We start from the raw sequence: 24,156 nt of genomic DNA, 5'->3' as shown, positions 1-24,156 counted from the left end.
ATCTCCTGCATAGACACCATTACATGAGAATTGAACTGAGCTTGACGATGACACCACAGTTTACGTATAAATCAACTAAATGAATAACTTTTTTTACGTCAAAAGTTAACTATCACTGATCACTTACTTAAGCTCTTTTCTTCTATATCTTCTGACGCAAAATTTGTTGCATTATTTTCCTGTTATCACTGTAAAGCTGCTTTGAATAATCCGTATTGTAAAAACTAAAAGCGCTATATAATTAAAGGTGATTTGATTTGATCTCATGTGAGTGATTGGCTGATGTCAGGTTGTCCCGACCTCGTCATCAGAGAAGAGAAGGGATGCTGCAAGTTATTCTGATTCAAGATTACCAGGAACACACATTTAACACAGTAATGATGTGCACGATAAACCATTTACAATAAACTGTATTATTCCATTAAAGAAAAGCAGAATTTGATTTGATGCTTTTGGTTGGTGAGCAGCGGAAGCTCTGTAAGCTCCGCCCTCTCTAATGTTGATTTCACTTCTCCTTGTTCTCTGGAGACCAGAGTTCGTTTCACTGAGGATCCTCTCATCATCTCATCTGGACTGGGATCATGGCCTACCAATTTAAACTGGCCGAGAAACTTATTATTCTCAATGAACGAGGTCAAGGAATTCTAGTCAGGATGAACTACATTAAAAAGGTGAGAGGAAAATATCAATATTCACAAACCTGCGAGAAAGATGAATACAGGCAGGGCTGAATTTTGTTTGTGTGAGCTTGCAGTGAATTTATGTGATAGATTCACATCAGTTTGCCGCTTTGCTTGTTGAATTGTTTGTAGAACCAAACTGCTCAAATCTCACGTTTTTTATCGTCCAGGTTTGGGTCTGTTTTTATCATTCAGATGGGATTTAAAAGTTGTTTTTTTTATTCATTTTATTCAGAGGGCTTTTAAAAGTATTTTATTGTATTTTGACAAGTTTTCAAAAGAAAGTATGTTCTGTCTCAGTTCTGTAGAAAAAGAGGAAGTGCACGCAGGAAGTAAAGAGGACTTGTCAGGCCTCTCTGTAAACCACATCTCTCTCACACACACTGCATTTCCTGTCTGTCGCAGAAAGCAGTTACAAATGTCAAAACTAATCCCAAGCTTTAGTGCATATAAATAAAAGAATAGATCCTCTGAACGACTCCTCTTAGTGCCTTTGTCTCCTCGGTGGGTCAGGCTGTAAAGGTCAAAGGTTAATCAGAGCTCTAGGCGAGGTGAAAAAACGTATCACAAATGTGCACTTCCGAATGTACTTCCGAGTGCACTTCAGAATGTCTGACAGAAAGGCTTGAAAGAGACTTGAAATATTTGATTTATGTTAAATCCATCCAACTGTTTATTGTTCATGACTACAATTAGTATGTCATTCACGGGAGTTCGGGGAGTGGCTACTGTAGCAGAGGGAGAGTTTGGGGAGTGGCTACTGTAGCAGAGGGAGAGTTTGGGGAGTGGCTACTGTAGCAGAGGGAGAGTTTGGGGAGTGGCTACTGTAGCAGAGGGAGAGTTTGGGGAGTGGCTACTGTAGCAGACTGAGAGTTTGGGGAGTGGCTACTGTAGCAGAGGGAGAGTTTGGGGAGTGGCTACTGTAGCAGAAGGAGAGTTTGGGGAGTGGCTACTGTAGCAGAGGGAGAGTTTGGGGAGTGGCTACTGTAGCAGAGGGAGAGTTTGGGGAGTGGCTACTGTAGCAGAGGGAGAGTTTGGGGGAGTGGCTACTGTAGCAGACTGAGAGTTTGGGGAGTGGCTACTGTAGCAGAGGGAGAGTTTGGGGAGTGGCTACTGTAGCAGAGGGAGAGTTTGGGGGAGTGGCTACTGTAGCAGACTGAGAGTTTGGGGAGTGGCTACTGTAGCAGAGGGAGAGTTTGGGGAGTGGCTACTGTAGCAGAGGGAGAGTTTGGGGAGTGGCTACTGTAGCAGAAGGAGAGTTTGGGGAGTGGCTACTGTAGCAGAGGGAGAGTTTGGGGAGTGGCTACTGTAGCAGAGGGAGAGTTTGGGGGAGTGGCTACTGTAGCAGAGGGAGAGTTTGGGGAGTGGCTACTGTAGCAGACTGAGAGTTTGGGGAGTGGCTACTGTAGCAGACTGAGAGTTTGGGGAGTGGCTACTGTAGCAGAGGGAGAGTTTGGGGAGTGGCTACTGTAGCAGAGGGAGAGTTTGGGGAGTGGCTACTGTAGCAGAGGGAGAGTTTGGGGAGTGGCTACTGTAGCAGAAGGAGAGTTTGGGGAGTGGCTACTGTAGCAGAGGGAGAGTTTGGGGAGTGGCTACTGTAGCAGACTGAGAGTTTGGGGAGTGGCTACTGTGGCAGAGGGAGAGTTTGGGGGAGTGGCTAATGTAGCAGAGGGAGAGTTTGGGGAGTGGCTACTGTAGCAGAGGGAGAGTTTGGGGAGTGGCTACTGTAGCAGAGGGAGAGTTTGGGGAGTGGCTACTGTAGCAGAGGGAGAGTTTGGGGAGTGGCTACTGTAGCAGAGGGAGAGTTTGGGGGAGTGGCTACTGTAGCAGAGGGAGAGTTTGGGGAGTGGCTACTGTAGCAGAGGGAGAGTTTGGGGAGTGGCTACTGTAGCAGAGGGAGAGTTTGGGGAGTGGCTACTGTAGCAGAGGGAGAGTTTGGGGAGTGGCTACTGTAGCAGGCTGATAGTGTATATCTGTTTAATGTGATTTTGGATTGTGTGTTTTGACTAATGTATATGTTTTTCCAGGTATGCACAGACCCAAAGCGAAGACCATCATTCTTTACTGATAAAAGCATGGAGTCTGCCACCAAATACATCAACAGAAAATTCCCCAACATTGACTTCAGAGGTGGCAGTGTGAGTATTGACAGACAACAGCTGTGATTCATTGCTCAAATGTTAAATAATTATCTGGTTACACTATTTTGATAGTCCACTTTATACATTCAAATAGCTACAGTGTAAGTACTTTGTCAACTAACTCTTATTTGAGTATTAGTAGATTATTAGTCAGGTTCGGCTTACAATAAGTTGACATGTAGTTATAAATTTACTGATATCCAGTATGTCTGTTGAGGAGCATCACAACAAAGAGTTAGCAGATATTAAACAGACAGACGGCTTATACACTAAGGAGAGGTATTTAGCTTCATATTTGGTGGTGATGGTGCTGTGGATCAGGCACATGCCTTTGGTGTGAGAGACCCGGGGTCGAATCCACTGTGAGACACCAATGTGTCCCTGAGCGAGACACTTAACCCCTATAGTTGACCCAGAGGCGTGCGACCTCTGACATATATAGCAATTGTAAGTCGCTTTGGATAAAAGTGTCAGCTAAATGAGTAAATGTAAATGTGAATGACTTACACTTCGTAGAATCTCTTAAGTGGACTATTGAAGTAAAGTGTTACTTATTTTCTTCCTCCATCACACCGCGTTTCTGCAGCAACATCTGGGCAGCATACAGAAGCATAAGGCGGTCGTTCTGGAGGGCCTGCACAGTTTCTACGAGTCCTTCATCGACATCATGGAGTTCAGGGTAAGACTGTCAGCTGATCTCGGTCAACGTCATCTTGGTCATAATAGTAAAATGGCTGGGCAGCAATTTTACACTCTAATCAACTCTTGTATGTAGTTTCATTTTTGCACCGGCTTTTAAAAATTTTACTTACTCCCAAAAATTGAGATAACTTTTTGATTTAGTTACTGTAAATACATTGTTGGACACATCAACTGGATCAACAGTCAATTAAGTTTAGTTTTTTTCACTTGCAAAAAAGACCTGCAAGTTCTGATAGTTCTGAGATCAAGCCTCAGCCGGCGGAGAAAGAGTAACACAACTCACTACTTTCCATAAAAACTAACTTTCCCCAACACTGGAGCAAACCACTAGATAGACACTAAAGATAAGTAGCAATGACCAAACGTCTACTAAATTAGAAAATGTGTATGAATGAAATATTGGAATATGACAAATATCAAATAAGTATTGAAATCAGGAGTCATTCTTTCAGTAGTATTTTGTAATAAAATTCATGATTTTCTCTTATTGTTCTAGTGTCAGTATTTTTAATGAATTTATACATGTTTTGTCTGTAGGATCATGTTTATGAGTTGCTCAACACAATAGATGCCTGCCAGTGCTTCTTTGACATCGTAAGTATGACTCTTGAAGAGATTGTGGAATTCATAAGGCAGATATTCATCTGTTTTATGTTCATCTGTGCTCATAAATGCTTTCAGACCATAAATACTGACTTCACCAAGAACTACCTGGATCTCATCGTCACCTACGCCTCAGTCATTTTCATGTTGTCCCGCATCGATGACAAGAAGCTGATTGTGGGAATGTACAACAGTGCATATGAGCTGTCCAATGGGAGCAGGTAACATGATCATGTGACCACACGTTTAGACATCTGAAATCACATAGTTGTAGGAGGCAAAACAGTGTGTGACAAAACAAGTATGTCTGTAGAAAAAAGTGTGCACGATGAACACTACTGTCCCATGAGGCAACGGGAGAGGATTTATGAACTGGTAAATCACATGATGCTGATGTGCCCTTGTTTGTTGCTATGGTTACTGATTGCTTTGTGCACCTGTTTGTGTGTTTCAGCCGTCCGTATAGTTGTCTTCAAGCTCCACTATTTCCTTTACAGTGTTTTACAGTACATCAGTTGTGAGCTTTAATGCAGTTACATACATCAACACACATTATTAGGTGTTATTAGATGTAGAAGTTTACAGTTTGGTGAAGTATAGCTTTTCCTGGAGTCTTTATGCATATGTTTATGTATAAACATACTGTGTATCCACACACATTTAAATTTAAACAACAAATACATTTGACTTGTTTTCAGAGTGTCGTAATTTAATTTTCAAACCAAATAAACCAAAGCTTGTTTTCGCCACTCCATAAAAAATAATTTCGAGAAAAAAAAGTCTGAATTGCACGTTTATACATCATAACACGCTATTATCTCATGCAATTCTGACTGCGTTATAAAATCAGATATGCAAGATATAAACATGCAATTGTGAGAGAAAAAAAGTATTTATTTTTATTCTGTGGCGGACACAAACTTCCACAGGATGGACGGCTGTTTCCCACAACTGAGGTTTATGTGTGGGTTATATTAGAGATATATAATAACATGGAGCGTGACTCCGCAGCGATCCCTCGTACCCTCGCCTCGGCCAGATGTTCCTGGAGTACGATCATCCCTGGAGGAAACTGTCGGAGGAGTTCGGCCCTCACACCAAGGTCAGTCACATTCACTCCCATCACGGCACGGGCACTGCAAACAACAAAATCATATTCCTGATTTGTTATTTTAGTGTATTTGAGTAGGATTAATAATCTGTTTTAATTTCAGGATTTTTGTGTCATGTTTTAGTTATTTTAGTACATCTAGTTAAACTACAATAATAATATATACATCAATACGTATCTTGGTTAGTGAAAATGTGTATCATTTATAGTTCACCCAAAATAAAAAATACAGTGTGAGAAAAAATTCACGTTTACAGAGTTTTAGTGTCAATACTAATATTAAACTATTATGTATAATGCTTTAATATAATGTATAATAATGTATGGCTCCAGATAATGCCATATGTCTGATGTTACCGGTAAAAGTGTCCTACATTATTGTAAATATGTCCAGTCAGTGACAGTGAAAGCATTCGTCTAAAATAAGTCCATATTTTCAGCTTCAGAATCATGAATATTGTTATTTGGTGTCTCTATTGCCTTCTGCTTTGGGTTTCAGCACCAAGTCCAAGACGATTCATTCACACACAGTGTAATAACAAATTCAGGATTTTAATCAACGGTAAAAAAAAAAGACCTTTTATCAAACATGTCTTGACTTAAAGTATGGCAATAATATGGTATGGTGAGTTCGGTATCGTGATATGTATCGAATCATGACACGAGGGAGTCGTCGCACCACTAATAAGAGTGTTAGTAGACTGTATAATCTTATTATGAGTGATTCTCGAGTTTGGTGCATACGGCCCAGTTCAGCTTGTGTTAACCTGGTGAATCCTGTATAGAAATACGAGATTGACTGTCGGATGTATAAGGTGTGTGTGTGTGTGTGTGTGTGCTGTTGTCAGTCTGTGACGGAGGCTCTCCTCTCGCTACACCTGGTGTATCCGCGGAGGAATCTGACCGCTGACCAGTGTCGCGGCGCTCAGCTCCTGTCTCTGCTGGCCTCACCCGCCGCCATGCTGAGCCCCATCTGCTGCGACACCGTACGTATACACACATCATCATCATCATCATCATCAGTAAACTCATGCGTCTGTGTGATCAAAGACTGACACTGAACATTGTTTGTAGATGGCCTGTGAGTATCTGTCCATGGAGGTGATGGAGCGCTGGATCCTCAGTGAGTGACATGCTCTCCTCTCTCTCTCTCAAGACCATCTCACACTCTTTTCACAAACACATGTGTAGTTGTGTAGTTGATGTGTAGTTGTGTTGAAGTGTAGTTGTGTTGATGTGTAGTTGTGTTGACATGTAGTTGTGTTGATGTGTAGTTGTGTTGATGTGTAGTTGTGTTGATGTGTAGTTGTGTAGTTGTGTTGAAGTGTAGTTGTGTTGATGTGTAGTTGTGTTGATGTGTAGTTGTGTTGATGTGTAGTTGTGTAGTTGTGTTGATGTGTAGTTGTGTTGAAGTGTAGTTGTGTTGATGTGTAGTTGTGTTGACGTGTAGTTGTGTTGATGTGTAGTTGTGTTGATGTGTAGTTGTGTAGTTGTGTTGATGTGTAGTTGTGTTGATGTGTAGTTGTGTAGTTGTGTTGATGTGTAGTTGTGTTGTTGTGTAGTTGTGTTGTTGTGTAGTTGTGTTGAAGTGTAGTTGTGTTGACGTGTAGTTGTGTTGTTGTGTAGTTGTGTTGAAGTGTAGTTGTGTTGATGTGTAGTTGTGTTGACGTGTAGTTGTGTAGTTGTGTTGTTGTGTTGTTGTGTTGATGTGTAGTTGTGTTGTTGTGTTGATGTGTAGTTGTGTTGATGTGTAGTTGTGTTGTTGTGTAGTTGTGTTGATGTGTAGTTGTGTTGTTGTGTTGATGTGTAGTTGTGTTGTTGTGTTGATGTGTAGTTGTGTTGTGTTGATGTGTAGTTGTGTTGTTGTGTAGTTGTGTTGTTGTGTAGTTGTGTTGATGTGTAGTTGTGTTGTTGTGTTGTTGTGTAGTTGTGTTGTTGTGTAGTTGTGTTGACGTGTAGTTGTGTTGATGTGTAGTTGTGTAGTTGTGTTGATGTGTAGTTGTTGTGTTGTTGTGTAGTTGTGTAGTTGTGTTGACGTGTAGTTGTGTAGTTGTGTTGATGTGTAGTTGTGTTGACGTGTAGTTGTGTTGTTGTGTAGTTGTTGTGTTGTTGTGTAGTTGTGTAGTTGTGTTGACGTGTAGTTGTGTAGTTGTGTTGATGTGTAGTTGTGTTGACGTGTAGTTGTGTAGTTGTGTTGATGTGTAGTTGTGTAGTTGTGTTGACGTGTAGTTGTGTTGTCCAGTCGGGTTCCTGCTGTGCCACGGGAGTCTGAACAGTAACGGCGGATCTCAGAGTTTGTGGAAGCTGGCTCTGCGCAGTGGGCTGTACGTGACGGTGGTCCGAGACGAGGTGCTCCACATACACAAGCTCTCCGAGGAACTCTTCGACAGTCTCAAAGGGTAACGCTCACGACTCTCATGAGTTCACTCGTGTTTCTCATCATGTTTCATTCTTATCATGTTCTTTTCCAGGTACAATAAGCGTATTCCCGACATCAAGGAATGTAAAGAGTACGTCATCGCTAACTGGTGAGCATCTGAAGTCTGAACTTGTTTCGAATTCAGTGATGAAAGAAAAAAGTCATTATCAGAGATTGCCCTCGACATTTAAAATAAAACAGCCAACAGGGAACGTTCTGTCAAGGTTTTGAACGTTACGAACAAATGTTCTTCCAGCAACATCATATTATTTATACACTGTTTTTAACTTGTTTCAGAACGTTCAGAGAACATTTTAAAAGTAATGTTTGAAAAATGATAAAAGTGAATGTTCTCTTAACGTTCACATAACCAAACAAACGTCACTTAATGCGAAACGTTGTCAGGATGTGTTCATTAGCTGGGAAGGCACGTGATAATCTTGACACAGATCGAACAAGAGAACAAGTTTCTGCATCACACAGTCTAGCCTTCACCGCGGGCATGTTAGCAGCGGGTACTGAACAGCTGAAGCGGGTAGAGAACTGAAAGTGTTGTTCTGCAGCGGAGCCGTGCGGAGAGAGAAGCGAGGCTTTCTGAGGAACGCTCTTAAAGAACTCATCAAAGTGCTGGAGGATGAGCCTGCGCTGCTCGGACCCAAGGTTTCAGTCACTCTTTTCTTTCATTACGTTAACCCAGATCTCTATTCCACCACAGAATAAAACCTTTCAAAGATAATTGTGACTTTATATCACGCAATTCTGCCTTTAAATCACGCAATTGTGATATAAAAGAAAAAAGTCGCTATGGGCTTTATGCACAGCTGTGCTACTTCCTGTCTGCCATTATTGGACACATTGATTAATTCAGGTGTGTCTGATTATAGTTGCCGTGACTACTGAGGTCAGGCCAGAGCCCGTCTAACGGAGAGCCTTGGCACTTCCTATTAGCCCTATTGTGGATCATCCTGGTTGCAGTTCCATCAGAATTCCACTGGGGGTGATCACGGGCGAGAGCAGAATGAATGGGAGTCTATGGGGCTAAACGGCTAAATGTGTTTCTTCCACCTGCTTGTCGTTAAATTAACATGGATTTTATTGTTGATTCCACAAGTTCAATATAAATTATAGGCCAAAAGTCGTATGAACGAGTACTTATGTCCTTTTGATTTCTTACAGGTTAGGCCGTTGTTGGCCGGAGCACGCTAGCATTCTGCTATTGTGTGACGTCATCACAGTTTTGAACGGATTTTTAGAACAGATAAGTGAACTTAAAAATGCAGTTTTCAGCTGAGTGTATTATCTTAGCCCTCCCTTTTGAATGCAACTTTCAAATTACTTGACAAAAAATTACATCCTGAGAAAAGTGGATTTCTGTGGGTGAAACCCCATTGACTCCCATTCATTCTGCACTCGACCGCGAGCGCCCCCGCATGGACAGAGACGCGTTACTGCAGCCAGTCCAGAACCCGGAAGTAACCAGACAGTGCCAATTCTCTTCAATTAGACGTTCTCTGGTGAGGTACACCTGGATTAATGAAATTGTCCAATAATGGCAGACAGGAAACAAGGAGCTGGCTGAAGTTCAGGAAGTAGTGCAGCTGTGCATAAAGCAGGTTCTGGGAACGTTCTCCTTACATTATAAAAATGGAACCTAAAAATAAACTACATGGAACATTCCTGTAACGTTCTTGTTTGGTTCCCAAAAAACAACCTAATGGGACCATTCGGGAGCGTTAGGAGAAGGTTCTGTGTTTGGCGTAAGCCAGCTGCCATAGACGCGTGTGCTGACGCCTGTGGTTGTTCTAGGCGTTATACGTGTTCATGGCGCTGTCGTTCTCCCGCGATGAGGTGCTCTGGCTCGTGCGACACGCAGACAACATCCCGAAGACCAAGACACCGGAGGATTACGCAGACTCGTGAGTTTCATCCTGAGCACAAGTCAAACTGTGCACACTTTCCCAAGATCTGGAGAAAAAAAATCATATTTTCATATTTTATAACATAGTTAGCTTATTTATTTATTTATTTATTTATTTCAAATAGTAAAAATTGCCTCTAATTGAAGAATTGGTCATATGTGTGTTATGTTTCGCTTTCTGGATTAGAAGACTGCAGTAGGGGTTCGATCTTCAACTGGCTGGCAGGAGTCGCCACTGGCAGGTCACGTGACCTGCAAGTTTCAGAAACCATTGGTTTTTGACAGTTTTTTGTGTTTTGTGTTCCTCCCTTTATAGCTCATTTATTATGAATCTAGTGATATGAATAATGTTCTTTATTTATGATTGCTATTTTGTGGACTGTTATTCCAATTTAACCAGTCAATTGGCCATGATCAGACTGGCAGCTTACAGACGCTCATCCAGTCAGCCGCAACTGAGACTGCGAGTCTAACGCGTCGCCTGACACTCTCGCTACAAGGAAATAAATTGTTTTCTTATTATGAATATAATGTCATGCATTTATTCTTGTGTATGATTGGTGTTTTGGGTACTGTTGTCCCGATTAAACCAGTCAAATGTGCCTGATCACGGCCATTTGACTGGTTTAATCGGGATAAACGGCCCCAAAACACCAATCATACACAAGAATAAAGGCATGACATTATATTCATAATAAGAAAACAATTTATTTCCTTTTAGCGAGCGTGTCAGGCAACGTGTTATATTCGCTGATCACCCGCGGCTGACTGGATGAGCGTCTGTAAGCTGCCAGTCTGATCACGGCCATTTGACTAGTTAAATTGGGATCCTACTACTAAATAACAATAATTTCAACAGATTCATAATACATGAGCTATAAAGGGAGGAACACAAAACACAAAAACTGTCAAAAATAAATGGTTTCTGAAACTTGCCAAAGGCAAACTGACAGACACTGACAGGTCACGTGACCTGCCAGTGGCAGCTCCTGCCAGCCAGTTGAAGATTGAACCCCCACTCGAAGACTGGCAGCGCTAGTGTTAGTTTCCTATCAGGTGCTGATAGTGTGTGTGTGTGTGTGTGTGTGTGTGTGTGTGTGTGTGTGGTGCAGACAGTTGGCAGAGCTGCTGTTCCACATGGAGCGTCTGCGAGTTCTTCTGGTCCAGCACAGATACATCCTCCAGCGCTACCATCTCCAGTACCTGTCCCAGTACGACGCGCTCGTGCTCAACGACACCATACAGGTGCGGCTCTCCGTCCTCTCGCTAACACACACACACACACACAGACGTTTATGTGCCGTCCTCATCCATCTCCCGTCGTCTGGTTTCAGGGCATGTGTGTGTGTCCGGAGGAAGAATCGGTTCTCATGTCGTCATTCGTCTCCACTCTTTCTGCAATGAGTCTGAAGCACCGTGAGTTCTGTCCTCCGCACACATCAACATGCATCGAGTTCGAGCTCTGAACACACTCGTGGCAGCACACACACACATATCATATAATCATGCAATGTGTAATATTCCTGTTTTTATGGCTGTCTAACAAATACTTTCAAGGTATTATTGTTATTTATTGCCTTGTTTTGCAGGTTCAGTGTCTTTAAAACTGTTTAGGGAATTAGTGTGTGTGTGTGTGTGTGTGTGTGTGTGTGTGAGAGCAGAAGTGACTTCTTTCAGAAATATTAAATCATCTTATTACAGTTTTTTCCAATTGCTAACACACTAAAATGACACGCACAGCACAATTCTTTAAACGCACACACAGACAGCAAAACTTCTTCTCAAGTTTCCAAAAGTCTAAACACATTTTCTGCTTTACACACATTTTGCATTTCAAAATGCCCCTTTCTAAATGCACTGAACACAGTTCTCTGCATAAGACACAACAATCTGACATAAAGTCACATGTTTGCCATTTCTAAACACTACCATTCAAAATGACACTAAATGAGCTAATTACAATGTGCCATCTGGCCAAACACCTCAATGGTTAATTGGTAACACTTCAATCAGGATGTAAGCGCTATAAAAACTATAAAACTATAAAAATTATTCTTCTTGCCACTTTTTTTTCCCTGTAATATATTTTCTGGAAGTGTCTTTTTCAGTGTCTTTTACTGTAGTGAAAAAATACATTACTGTAAAATGAAGTTTCAACAGCATGTGTGTGTCTGTGCATGTGAACAATCTGATACATATTTTAGTATTATGGCAAAGCATACTACAGATATGAGTGCTTTTCATGATGCCCAACAGTGTGTAGTTGTTTAGGCAAAAATCTGGTCATATGAATGAAGTGTGTGCCAGTTCATGCAAAAGGTTGATTTTGATAATGCTGTGTGTAGTTTCGGTTGCAGTGCTTCATTTTGCAGGATATATGAGGTATTTTGCAGTTTGGGTGTGTGGTTTTGTGAATTGTGTAAAGTATTTTTATAAAACCAGACTAGTTTGCAAAATTGTGTGTTAGCAATTGGAAAAAACTGTATTCCCCAAATTTTGAATGGTAGTGTATATTTCATAAATTTAAATATGATATGAGATGAAAGTCCCTTTCTTCTATCTGCCATCTGACAGCATATTAGATAAAATGTGTAGCAGGAATTCAGATATAATTGTGACACACACTTTTATTCGCTTTCTTAATATTCGTTGGTGTTTGTGTGTCCCAGTGGATGCAGGAGAAGAGTTTGACCTGAAACCGTTCAGACTGGACTGGTTAAGACTTCAGGTACATTCATACGTCTATAATATTTATCAAAGTGGGAATCATGATTTTTGTACATTGGTGTGTGTGTGTGTGTGTGTACATCGTTGTGGTCGGGTCCAGGCGCTGGTCCTGCATCAGATTTGGATCCGGCAGACTGCAGTAAACGCCGGGATGAACCGAGAAACTGATATTAGCGTAACGAGTACATCAGGATTAACGGGACGTGTTCCCGCTTCCGGCTGATCTAATCAATGCAGCCTAATTTGAGTTTAGGAAGTCTATAGTGTGTTGTTGTGTGTGTGCTAGGCCGGAGAGATGTGTGTTTAGTCTAGATTTGAACTGACAGAGTGTGTCTGCTTCCCGGACAATGTTAGGAAGATTGTTCCAGAGTTTTGGTGCTAAATAGGAAAAGGATCTCCCGCCTGCAGTCGATTTCGATATTCTCGGTATTATCAAGTGGCCGGAGTTTAGAGATCGCGATAGACGTGAAGGACTATAATGCGTTAAGAGCTCGCTCAAGTACTGGAGATAAACCATTCAGTGCTTTATGAGTAATCAGCAATAGTCCCGCCCCTCCGCTTCCGGCTCATGGGACCTTATTTAAAAAAAAAAATATGAATGGTACTCAATGGCGAGAGACAACTTATCTTTTTATTCCGACTGAACTGTGCCCTCAATTACACATATGATGTTTGTCAATTAAAAAGATAATTCTGAAAGTCAAAAACGTCACAGTTTGTCATACAACAGAAGAGTAACATTTAGTTTTATGTGAAAATCGCTCTGTGAACTACATCTCCCAGAAGAGAAACGAGATCCGCTGCTCGTGTGTGTGCAGTCTGGTACAAAACACTCGTAACGTTACGATTATAACGTACGACTGTAGAAACAATGACGGACAGCCTCAGTAAAGTTCGCTTCATTCATTGAGAGAAAAAGTGCGCCTTTGGGGTTTGTAGTCTTTGTAATTACGTATTTTCACAGTCTTATACCTCAACGGTTTCACATCAAACTGCGACTTTCTTTACTTTAAAATGTAACTTTTAAATCGACAAACATCATATGTGTAATTCAGGGCACAATTCAAACCAGATCAAAATATTTGTTGTCTCTCACCATTGACTATCGTACAATATTTTTCCGAAATAAGGTCCCGTGGTGTTCGACCGGAAGGGGCGGGACTTAGGCTCTCTATACGACTTTTAATAGGCAGCCAATGACAGAAGCGGGCTAATATACTTCCTGGTTCTGGTATGAACTGGAGCGGCTGCGTTTTGGACGAGCTGGAGTTTGTTTATTAAGCGTGCAGGACAACCACCCAGTAGAGCAGGTGATGTGTGTGTGTGTGTGTGTGTGTGTGTGTGTTGTTCAGGTGTTGTGTGTGTGTGTGTTGTTCAGGTGTTGTGTGTGTGTGTTCTTCAGGTGTTGTGTGTGTGTTGTTCAGGTGTTGTGTGTGTGTGTGTGTTCTTCAGGTGTTGTGTGTGTGTTCTTCAGGTGTTGTGTGTGTGTGTGTGTGTGTTCTTCAGGTGTTGTGTGTGTGTGTGTGTGTTGTTCAGGTGTTGTGTGTGTGTGTTGTTCAGGTGTTGTGTGTGTGTGTTGTTCAGGTGTTGTGTGTGTGTGTGTTCTTCAGGTGTTGTGTGTGTGTTGTTCAGGTGTTGTGTGTGTGTTCTTCAGGCGTACACCAGTGTGGGTAAAGCGTCTCTGGCTCTGAAGGATTACCCTGAGCTCGCTAAGATCATGAACATGGCCCAGTTCCACACCCGGATGATGGACACGGTGAACGAGCTCCTCTGCGAGACGGCCGATCTCTCCATCCTCTGGTGAGTCTCTTCTGAGATGTCCCGTCACTGAGCTTTAATAAAAGTAAACGGACTCCGCTTGATTTCTGCTGCCTGTGATCTTCAGTTTCCACTCGCGTGTGTTTGAGAAGATGTTCTCTCAGAGCGGCGAGGACGTGTCTATGCAACGGTACCTGATGGCGTTCCCTCTCGTCTGCTCACACTTCAGCCAGAGTCTCCATCCACTCTGTCCGGAGGAGGTCAGTGCCTTCAGGGACTTCTTGAGTTTCTTCCGGGAACAAATACGTCTCATTATAATAATTCATACGCAGAAGAAAGGGGCGGGGCCTGGTTGAGTTAGGGGCGGGGCCTAGCGTGTTAAACTAGCGGTTATGGAGAGGGGCGGGACATTTCCCAAACACACTCGAAGCGCTCGACCAATCACAACACACTGCACCAGCTGACCAATCAGAGCACAGTGTGTTTTTCAGGAGGAGGGGCTTCATAGAGACAGGAAGTAAACAGAGTGATACTGACAGACTGGGAAGAGAGGAGCCGCAACAATGGAGAATATGAGGAGAATAATCAACATTCAAGCAGGAAAACCTGTTCTAGTAGAGCCTGAAACTACCATAATATGGCCCTTTCAGGAAAATGAAAGAGATATTTCACTGAAAAAATGATTTACTCTCCCTCAAGTTCTTCCAAATCTATTTAAATGTTTTTGTTCTGTTGAACACAAAGGAATATACTGTATTTTGAAGAAAGTGGGAAACAGTTCTGGCCCTAAACGCCCCAACATGGTTAGGTTACAAACTAGGTTCAAAATCTCTTGATTCACACAGGTTAGAAACAACGTGAGGCGGAGTGAATGAGGACAGAATTTGTAGACTATCCCTTCAATAGATCATTTTCACAAAAGGAAATCTGCTACTGAATGATGTTCTGTCATATGGTTGTGTGTGTGTGTGTGTGTGTGTGTGTGTGGGCTAGACGGAAGAGATGGAGAAGCAAAGCTTGAAGCTGTGTGTGGCGTTCCTGGAGGAGATCTCCCGTCAGACGTGTACGGTTGTGCTGGAGATATGTGCCGAACAGTGTAACCTAAACGAGAAGGTGCAGTAGAATGAAAGTAGTCTGGTTTTAGGTTGAACAATATAATACAGTGTGGTTTAAAAAATGGACTTGAATGTCAGTAAATCCACAAGTGTTGTGTTTCAGTTGTTGCCCAAACACAGCGCCGAGACCATCAGCACAGCGCGCAATAAGAAACTGAAGAAACCGGCACAGAAGAGAGGAGACGTGCCGAAGGACAAACCAGGGACGGAGAGCCTCAGGAAGGACCGAGCCTTCGTCACAAAGTATGCATGATCCGACAGATTGAGTATAGATATGATCTTCACAGAGATATGCAGCTGACGGCTTTTCTGTTGCAGTCTGGATAAGATGCACCTGGCGCTGACAGAACTGTGCGCTTCCTACAGCGTCTGCGCCGACTTCACTGTCTTCAAACACATCGTCGTGCCGGGCGAGTTCCTGCTCACACAGCTGGAGATCAGACTCAACAAGTACACTCACTTCTGTAGTGTTCACTACTGATCACAGCACAGGATGAGGAACGTCCTCTCGAAGGAATCTTCTTAAAGGAATATCCAGGTTACGTCGCTTTATTTAAACAAAAAAAATCAAGATTATCATGAGGCGCAAACAATGAAACCAGACATGTGAGGCATGTCATTTTAGTTAAAAAGAAAAAGTATTCATAATTTTTATGTTAAATTATGTAAAATTGTCCATTGTTTTAGAGTTTTAGGCATATGGAAGCTTGTTTCCGCCACAGAATGAAAAATAAAAAAAGGTAATTGCGACTTTTTATCTCACAATTCTGACTTTTTTTCTCACAATTCTGACTTTATATCTCGCAATTCTGACTTTATATCTCGCAATTCCGACTTTATATCTCGCAATTCCGACTTTATATCTCGCAATTCTGACTTTATCTCGCAATTCCGACTTTATATCTCGCAATTCCGACTTTATATCTCGCAATTCCGACTTTATATCTCGCAATTCCGACTTTATATCTCGCAATTCCGACTTTATATCTCGCAATTCCGACTTTATATCTCGCAATTCCGCCTTTATATCTCGCAATTCCGACTTTATATCTCACAATTCTGACTTTATATCTCGCAATTCCGACTTTATATCTCGCAATTCCGACTTTATATCTCGCAATTCCGACTTTATATCTCGCAATTCCGACTTTATATCTCGCAATTCCGACTTTATATCTCGCAATTCCGACTTTATATCTCGCAATTCCGACTTTATATCTCGCAATTCCGACTTTATATCTCGCAATTCCGACTTTATATCTCGCAATTCCGACTTTATATCTCGCAATTCCGACTTTATATCTCGCAATTCCGACTTTATATCTCGCAATTCCGACTTTATATCTCGCAATTCCGACTTTATATCTCGCAATTCCGACTTTATATCTCGCAATTCCGACTTTATATCTCGCAATTCCGACTTTATATCTCGCAATTCCGACTTTATATCTCGCAATTCCGACTTTATATCTCGCAATTCCGACTTTATATCTCGCAATTCCGACTTTATATCTCGCAATTCCGACTTTATATCTCGCAATTCGACTTTATATCTCGCAATTCCGACTTTATATCTCGCAATTCCGACTTTATATCTCGCAATTCCGACTTTATATCTCGCAATTGTGAGATAAAAAGTTGCAATAATTTTTACATTTTTTTTTATTCAGTGGCAGAAACAAGCTTCCATATGGGCATCATAGCTATAAAGTTGTAAAATTAGACGTTAAACAGAAAAGGACACGGGCAGACTCATCCATCAAGGGCTTCATTAGCAGCAGCAGGTGATGTTTTGTGGTTACACTTTTAAAGCAGATTATTTTAACGATTACAGCCTCAACATTCATTTCACTTACATTGTACATGCCTCATTGTAATCAGGACTAGGATTCATTTTTGTGGCAATCAACTTTACGACACAAGTTCTCCAACCGGAATATTCCTTTAAAGGCTTGTTTGAGAGTGTTCACAGCTGTAAATATTGATGAAATAGCTAGTTATTTCTCTGAATTATTATGATTAATCTCCTCTGAGAGCGCTGTTTGCTTCAGCCTAACCCGTCGATGTGTGCAGGGTAATCGTGCAGATGGCGGGGTATAACCAGAGCACGCACGAGATCGCCCGTCCCTCGGACCTGCTGGCCGGGATTCAGGCGTACACGTCCAGTCTTCAGAGCCTCGGCTGCTACATCAGCGTCGACGTGTCTCGGCTCGTGAAGAGCGTCCTGCTACAGCAGACCCAGCCACTCGACTCGTACGGGGCGCAGACCATCACAACTCTCTACACTAACTGGTGAGACCTCCGGGGGGTCGTGTGTGTCCCGCTGGTTAAAGAGTCCTTTACTAACCGTTTAGACCAGGAGTGATCAAACACAAGATGAGAACGAGGTCACGGCAGCGAAGCGCAAACTGTGCAGGTCGTGCCACCTTTCATTAAAAACTCTAGTGTGAAAGAGCCTTTAAGTGAAAGTTGTATACAAGCCTAGCCCAGGTGAGAATAAGTAAAAATGCATTACTTTGCAAACTTTCACAATTAGTTGCTTTTAATTTAAAGGAGCTTTCCCCAACACTGCTGATAGATCCAGCTGACTGCTTTTATTGAACACATAGAGTCGTGCTGTGGTTCTAAGTATGGGATTTGCACTTTAAGTGTTTTGTGGTGTCTGGTGTAGATGTGGACGCTGTGTGTGTGTGTGTGTGTTGTCCTATGGTCAGGTATCTGGAGGGTCTCCTGCGCCAGGCCAGCAGCGCTCTCATAGTCCACTGTCCCACCATACAGTGCTTCATCAACCAGAACACTGAGAATGAGCAGAGCTTCCGCGCAGAGGAATACTCCGACATCGGTGGTAAGATCAAAATTAAGATATTTCAGATAAATATTCAGGCTAAATAGTTTATTTTACATTTTGCACTAGCCACTGCATCTGTATACCCCTTCAGCTTCACTTCCATTCATGCATCCTTAAAGGGACATGCAATGCAGTTTCACATATGATATTACGTTTCTCAAGGTTAGTTTATGAAACTTTTTACAGTTTATGCACCAAAAAAGCTCCAATATTTGTAATAGTAATTATTTTCATCTTCATTCAAACACTTATTTTTGAAGAGCATTACATTATTAAGAGCATTGCAGTAATGGAAGTAAACACTCGCTGCTGTGATTGGCTAACTTCATCGCACCACATCTACGCCCTCTTTTAAAGCATGTCATATGTTTGATACTCGAGACGGCAAACGCAGTGATAGAGCCAGAGATGTTTAAGCCTGATTTAGTTCCTGAGGCAGAAGAAATTGAAATAACGCAACCCTAATGATTGCAACAGTCAAACACTAGCTAAACATTATGTGAAGGGTTAATAATAGCAACAGTAACATAAAATACAAAGTAGTTTTGTCATGAAACTCTAGGTGGCGCATTAGCAGCAACAATAAGTGTTGCAAATCTATTCCGCCGGAACCAAATGCATTAATGTTGGTTTGATGTTTATCACACACTCATTTGTCTGCAGGTTTGCGATCGTTGGCTGAGCTGATCGGCCCGTATGGAATGAAGTTTTTAAATGAGAACCTCATGTGGCACATCATATCCCAAGTTGGAGAACTGAAGGTATGACATCTCTCTAAAGCACAAACATGGCTAATCTACAGTCATTCAGTGTGTGCATGATTGAAATAAATCATGTTTTCATTTTCAGAAACTTGTAAGTGACAACATGGATGTCCTGGTGCAAATGAGAGCTAACTATGAGAAACCTGAGGCAATGGTTGACCTTCAGAAGAAGCTGACAGGTACTCTTCATTACTCAAGCTAAAGCCCTCACATAGTTTACTCACATAGTAGTCTACTACTCACATGGTAGTTTACTCACATAGAAGTTTACTCACATAGAAATTTACTCACATAGTTTACTCACATAGTTTACTCACATAGTTTACTCGCATATTAGTTTACTCACATAGTAGTTCACTCACATAGTAGTTCACTCACATAGTAGTTCACTCACATAGTAGTCTACTCACATAGTAGTTTACTCACATAGTTTACTCGCATATTAGTTTACTCACATAGTAGTTCACTCACATAGTAGTTCACTCACATAGTAGTTCACTCACATAGTAGTCTACTCGCATATTAGTTTACTCACATAGTAGTTCACTCACATAGTAGTCTACTACTCACATAGTAGTTTACTCACATAGTTTACTCGCATATTAGTTTACTCACATAGTAGTTCACTCACATAGTAGTCTACTACTCACATAGTAGTTTACTCACATAGTAGTTCACTCACATAGTAGTTTACTCACATAGTTTACTCGCATATTAGTTTACTCACATGGTAGTTTACTCACATAGTAGTTTACTCACATAGTAGTTTACTCACATAGTAGTCTACTACTCACATAGTAGTTTACTCACATAGTTTACTCGCATATTAGTTTACTCACATAGTAGTTTACTCACATAGTAGTCTACTACTCACATAGTAGTTTACTCACATAGTAGTTCACTCACATAGTAGTCTACTACTCACATAGTAGTTTACTCACATAGTTTACTCGCATATTAGTTTACTCACATAGTAGTTTACTCACATAGTAGTCTACTACTCACATAGTAGTTTACTCACATAGTAGTTCACTCACATAGTAGTCTACTACTCACATAGTAGTTTACTCACATAGTTTACTCGCATATTAGTTTACTCACATGGTAGTTTACTCACATAGTAGTTTACTCACATAGTAGTCTACTACTCACATACTAGTTTACTCACATAGTTTACTCGCATATTAGTTTACCCGCTTAGTAGTTTACTCACATAGTAGTTTACTACTCACATGTAGTACTCAACTGTTGCAGTGTTGTTTTAATGGGTAAAAATGCCTTACATTTGTACGAACATAAGCATCACGTTTACACAAAGTGAAGTCGTTTCAGTCGTCCAGTTAGGATATCTTGATTAAAAAGTATAGAGTAAAAACTAAAGTGTTTCACTCGTTCACAAATCTTCTCATGTCTTCTTACTGTAATGAAACGCTGATCTATCTGATGTTCTCCAGGCTGTGAGAATGTGTTGAAGAGAATGACCATTATTGGGGTGATTCTGTCTTTTCGGACCATGGTCCAAGATGCTCTCGCCGAGGTGAGAGGCTGTTCATGTTCACTAATATTATATCTGTATTTGTCAGATCTTGTATAATAATAAATGCTGTAATATACTGCTATAACATCACTGTACTGGGCATCTCCATCTGTAGATCATGGACAGACACTGTCCGTTTATCATGGGACCCGTCAAATGTCTGAAGGACTTTATCCAGCCCGAGCTCGACATCAAGGTGAACCATTCAGTCATTCACTCATTCATCCATTCAATCATTCAGTCATTCAATCATTCACTCATTCAAGTTCACTCATTCAGTCATTCAAGTTCAATCATTCAGTCATTCACTCATTCAGTCATTCACTCATTCAGTCATTCAAGTTCAATCATTCAGTCATTCACTCATTCAAGTTCAATCATTCAGTCATTCACTCATTCAGTCATTCAAGTTCACTCATTCAAGTTCAATCATTCAGTCATTCACTCATTCAGTCATTCAAGTTCACTCATTCACTCATTCAAGTTCAATCATTCAGTCATTCACTCATTCACTCATTCACTCATTCAGTCATTCACTCATTCACTCATTCACTCATTCAGTCATTCACTCATTCAGTCATTCAAGTTCACTCATTCAAGTTCAATCATTCAGTCATTCACTCATTCAGTCATTCAAGTTCACTCATTCACTCATTCAAGTTCAATCATTCAGTCATTCACTCATTCACTCATTCACTCATTCAGTCATTCACTCATTCAAGTTCAATCATTCAGTCATTCACTCATTCAGTCATTCAAGTTCACTCATTCACTCATTCAAGTTCAATCATTCAGTCATTCACTCATTCACTCATTCAAGTTCACTCATTCAGTCATTCAAGTTCACTCGTTCAGTCATTCACTCATTCAAGTTCAATCATTCAGTCATTCACTCATTCAGTCATTCAATCATTCACTCATTTAAGTTCAATCATTCAATCATTCAGTCATTCACTCATTCAGTCATTCAATCATTCACTCATTTAAGTTCAATCATTCAATCATTCAGTCATTCACTCATTCAGTCATTCAGTCATTCACTCATTCAAGTTCAATCATTCACTCATTCAAGTTCAATCATTCACTCATTCAAGTTCAATCATTCACTCATTCAAGTTCACTCATTCAAGTTCAATCATTCAGTCATTCACTCATTCAGTCATTCACTCATTCAAGTTCAATCATTCAGTCATTCACTCATTCAAGTTCAATCATTCAGTCATTCACTCATTCAGTCATTCAATCATTCACTCATTCAAGTTCAATCATTCAATCATTCAGTCATTCACTCATTCAAGTTCAATCATTCAGTCATTCACTCATTCAAGTTCAATCATTCAGTCATTCACTCATTCAGTCATTCAATCATTCACTCATTCAAGTTCAATCATTCAGTCATTCACTCATTCACTCATTCAGTCATTCACTCATTCACTCATTCAAGTTCAATCATTCAGTCATTCACTCATTCAAGTTCAATCATTCAGTCATTCACTCATTCAGTCATTCAATCATTCACTCATTCACTCATTTAAGTTCAATCATTCAATCATTCAGTCATTCACTCATTCAGTCATTCAGTCAATCAGTCATTCACTCATTCAAGTTCAATCATTCAATCATTCAGTCATTCACTCATTCAGTCATTCAGTCAATCAGTCATTCACTCATTCAAGTTCAATCATTCAGTCATTCACTCATTCAGTCATTCAAGTTCAATCATTCAGTCATTCACTCATTCAGTCATTCAAGTTCAATCATTCAGTCATTCACTCATTCAAGTTCAATCATTCACTCATTCACTCATTCAAGTTCAATCATTCAGTCATTCACTCATTCACTCATTCAGCTCTAGTTTAGTTTTCTTCCTGTTTCGCTCCATGTTTCTGGTCTCTCTCGGAGTGTGCTCATTGTACCACAACCTTGGATCTTTAATCTAAGATAATCTTTAATGATCGTTGCAATGAAAGTGAATCGATGAAAGCTAACTTTAGCTGGACAATAACTTTACTCTAGAGCTGCTGTAAAGCCAAATCAATCTCTGTTACTTTCATTTCTTATTATCACTGTAAAGCTGCTTTGAAAAGCTCCATATTGTTAAAAAACGCTTTATAAATGGAGACTGGGGGGGGGGGGGGCGACTCAAAGTAAAGAGATTAAAGTAATCGTCTGGTTTTAGCCAGGTTTCTATCAAACACAGCACATCTAGTTTATAATCTGCAATCATTTCTTAAACGATTATGATTGTTGTTAATGAAACACTCTTGATGGTACCATCACTCTTGTCCCGTTTACTGACGACGGCCCTCGCGTGTGATCTCGTGTAGATGACTCTCGGTGTGTTCGAGTTGGCTTCGGCTGCTGGTTTGAGATGTGAGATCGACCCTGGACTGGTTACGGCGATAGCAAACATGCAGACAGGTGAAGTCCTGATAAAGCAGGAATGTCTCTCGATAATCTAATCTGATTGTTTCCGTGTGTAACCTGTTATTCTCCTCGCCAGACAACCTGTCGCTCGAGGAGGAGTTTAAGATCAGCTGTCTTCTGATGGTCTATATAGCCGTGTCCCTGCCCAGCCTGTGTCTGGATCCCAACTCGTTCTACAGCCGAGAACTGGGAGGTGAGTTTGAGTCTCACAGACGACAGAAGCGGTGGATGATCGGAGAATGGAGATCATCTCAGGCCCAAGAGCAAGAGCTTTATGCCTGATGAACACATGTGTAATGGCAGCCGGTTTCTGTTTTGAAGTCTATAAAAGTGCATCTATCCATTATAAAGATCATCATAAATCCATTTGAATCCCATCTGGATGACAACCCACAAGTGTTGATCATGAAAAAGAATGCATGAAGCTAGAATAAAATGGTTCAAGAAAATATTCTGGGTGCCATGGAAGTTTTGTGAATATGATCAGAAATACTGGTGGGTCTTTTCCCGATCAGATCACAGAAACGCATGAAGTGGTCCGGCGTGAACAGTGAACACGTGTAAATGTGCAATAGAAATCAAACTGAGCTTGTGCTGTTCCTCCAGGTCACCAGAACAACATCCACTGTTTGGCCACTGCAGTCAATCATCTGGCGGCCGCCATGTTCACCGTCCAGAGGAAGAACATACAAACACAACTCCAGGAGTTCCTGAAGGTGAAACACACACACACACACACACACACTGCTTCACATCACTCAGAACATCTCATCTGTAATGTGTGTGTGTGTGTGTGTAGGTGGCGTCCTCCATCTTACTCCAGCTTGGTCAGAATGTGGAGCGAGTGGAAATAAAGAACAGAGACTCAGTTTATCTCATTCTTCACATGGTAACGAATCTCTGGAGGATTATTATGAGCTCAGGATCTAGAAATGCTTCATGAATGACGTGTTTCCTCTTGTGTGTGTTGCAGATCGTGGATCAGTCGCCGTTCTTGAGTCAAGACATGTTGGAGATGTGTTTCCCGTACGTTCTCCTGAGAAACGCTTACAGAGAAGTTCACAAGTCCTTCGTCCACACTATGGGCTGATCTCAGACTGGAGCTTATCATTATCATTTATAATCATAAACTGAGTGATTTCTGAAGGATCATGTGACACTGAAGACTAGAGTAATGATGCTGTAAATTCAGCTTTGATCACAGGAATAAATTACACTTTACTGTATATTCACACAGAAAACAGATGATTTACACTGGAGTAATATTTCACAATATCACTATTTTTGGTGTATTTTTAATCAAATAAATGCAGCATTGAGACTGTCTTTGGTTCACTGCGGTTTTAAGGAGGAAATGTCCACTTATCAACTTACACATGGTGTGTGTTAAAGCGTATTAAAAACCC

The 24,156-nt window shown here is 41.0% G+C and overlaps 1 protein-coding gene across 1 annotated transcript; it reads left to right on the top strand.

Annotated features, from left to right (window-relative positions):
* The first annotated feature begins 505 nt into the window (after positions 1–505).
* nckap1l (NCK associated protein 1 like) lies at positions 506–24,074 on the top strand. The gene is made up of 31 exons (XM_039656235.2): positions 506–671; positions 2,708–2,818; positions 3,408–3,500; positions 4,061–4,117; positions 4,205–4,347; positions 5,138–5,228; positions 6,086–6,223; positions 6,312–6,360; positions 7,480–7,636; positions 7,709–7,765; positions 8,220–8,316; positions 9,463–9,572; positions 10,687–10,819; positions 10,909–10,990; positions 12,244–12,302; positions 13,956–14,101; positions 14,187–14,319; positions 15,053–15,172; positions 15,278–15,417; positions 15,493–15,624; positions 17,248–17,466; positions 17,889–18,019; positions 18,686–18,783; positions 18,872–18,965; positions 20,241–20,323; positions 20,439–20,519; positions 22,651–22,744; positions 22,827–22,943; positions 23,357–23,466; positions 23,550–23,639; positions 23,724–24,074. The coding sequence occupies exons 1-31, from the start codon at positions 582–584 to the stop codon at positions 23,838–23,840; spliced, it is 3,372 nt and encodes a 1,123-aa protein (XP_039512169.2). The 5' UTR covers positions 506–581; the 3' UTR covers positions 23,841–24,074.
* Positions 24,075–24,156: the final 82 nt, after the last annotated feature.

The sequence above is a fragment of the Pimephales promelas genome, chromosome 21, assembly GCF_988280905.1.
Source record: "Pimephales promelas chromosome 21, fPimPro1.hap1.1, whole genome shotgun sequence".
NCBI classification, from domain to species: Eukaryota; Metazoa; Chordata; class Actinopteri; order Cypriniformes; family Leuciscidae; genus Pimephales; species Pimephales promelas.
This window is presented reverse-complemented; position numbering and strand designations above follow the sequence as displayed.

Bases quoted from the DNA above. Each gene is read 5' to 3' on its own strand.
- nckap1l (XM_039656235.2), top strand. From the start codon at position 582: ATGGCCTACCAATTTAAACTGGCCGAGAAACTTATTATTCTCAATGAA. The intron at 14,320-15,052 runs GTCAGTGCCTTC...TGTGTGGGCTAG, and splicing joins ATCCACTCTGTCCGGAGGAG to ACGGAAGAGATGGAGAAGCA. The intron at 23,640-23,723 runs GTAACGAATCTC...TGTGTGTTGCAG, and splicing joins TTTATCTCATTCTTCACATG to ATCGTGGATCAGTCGCCGTT.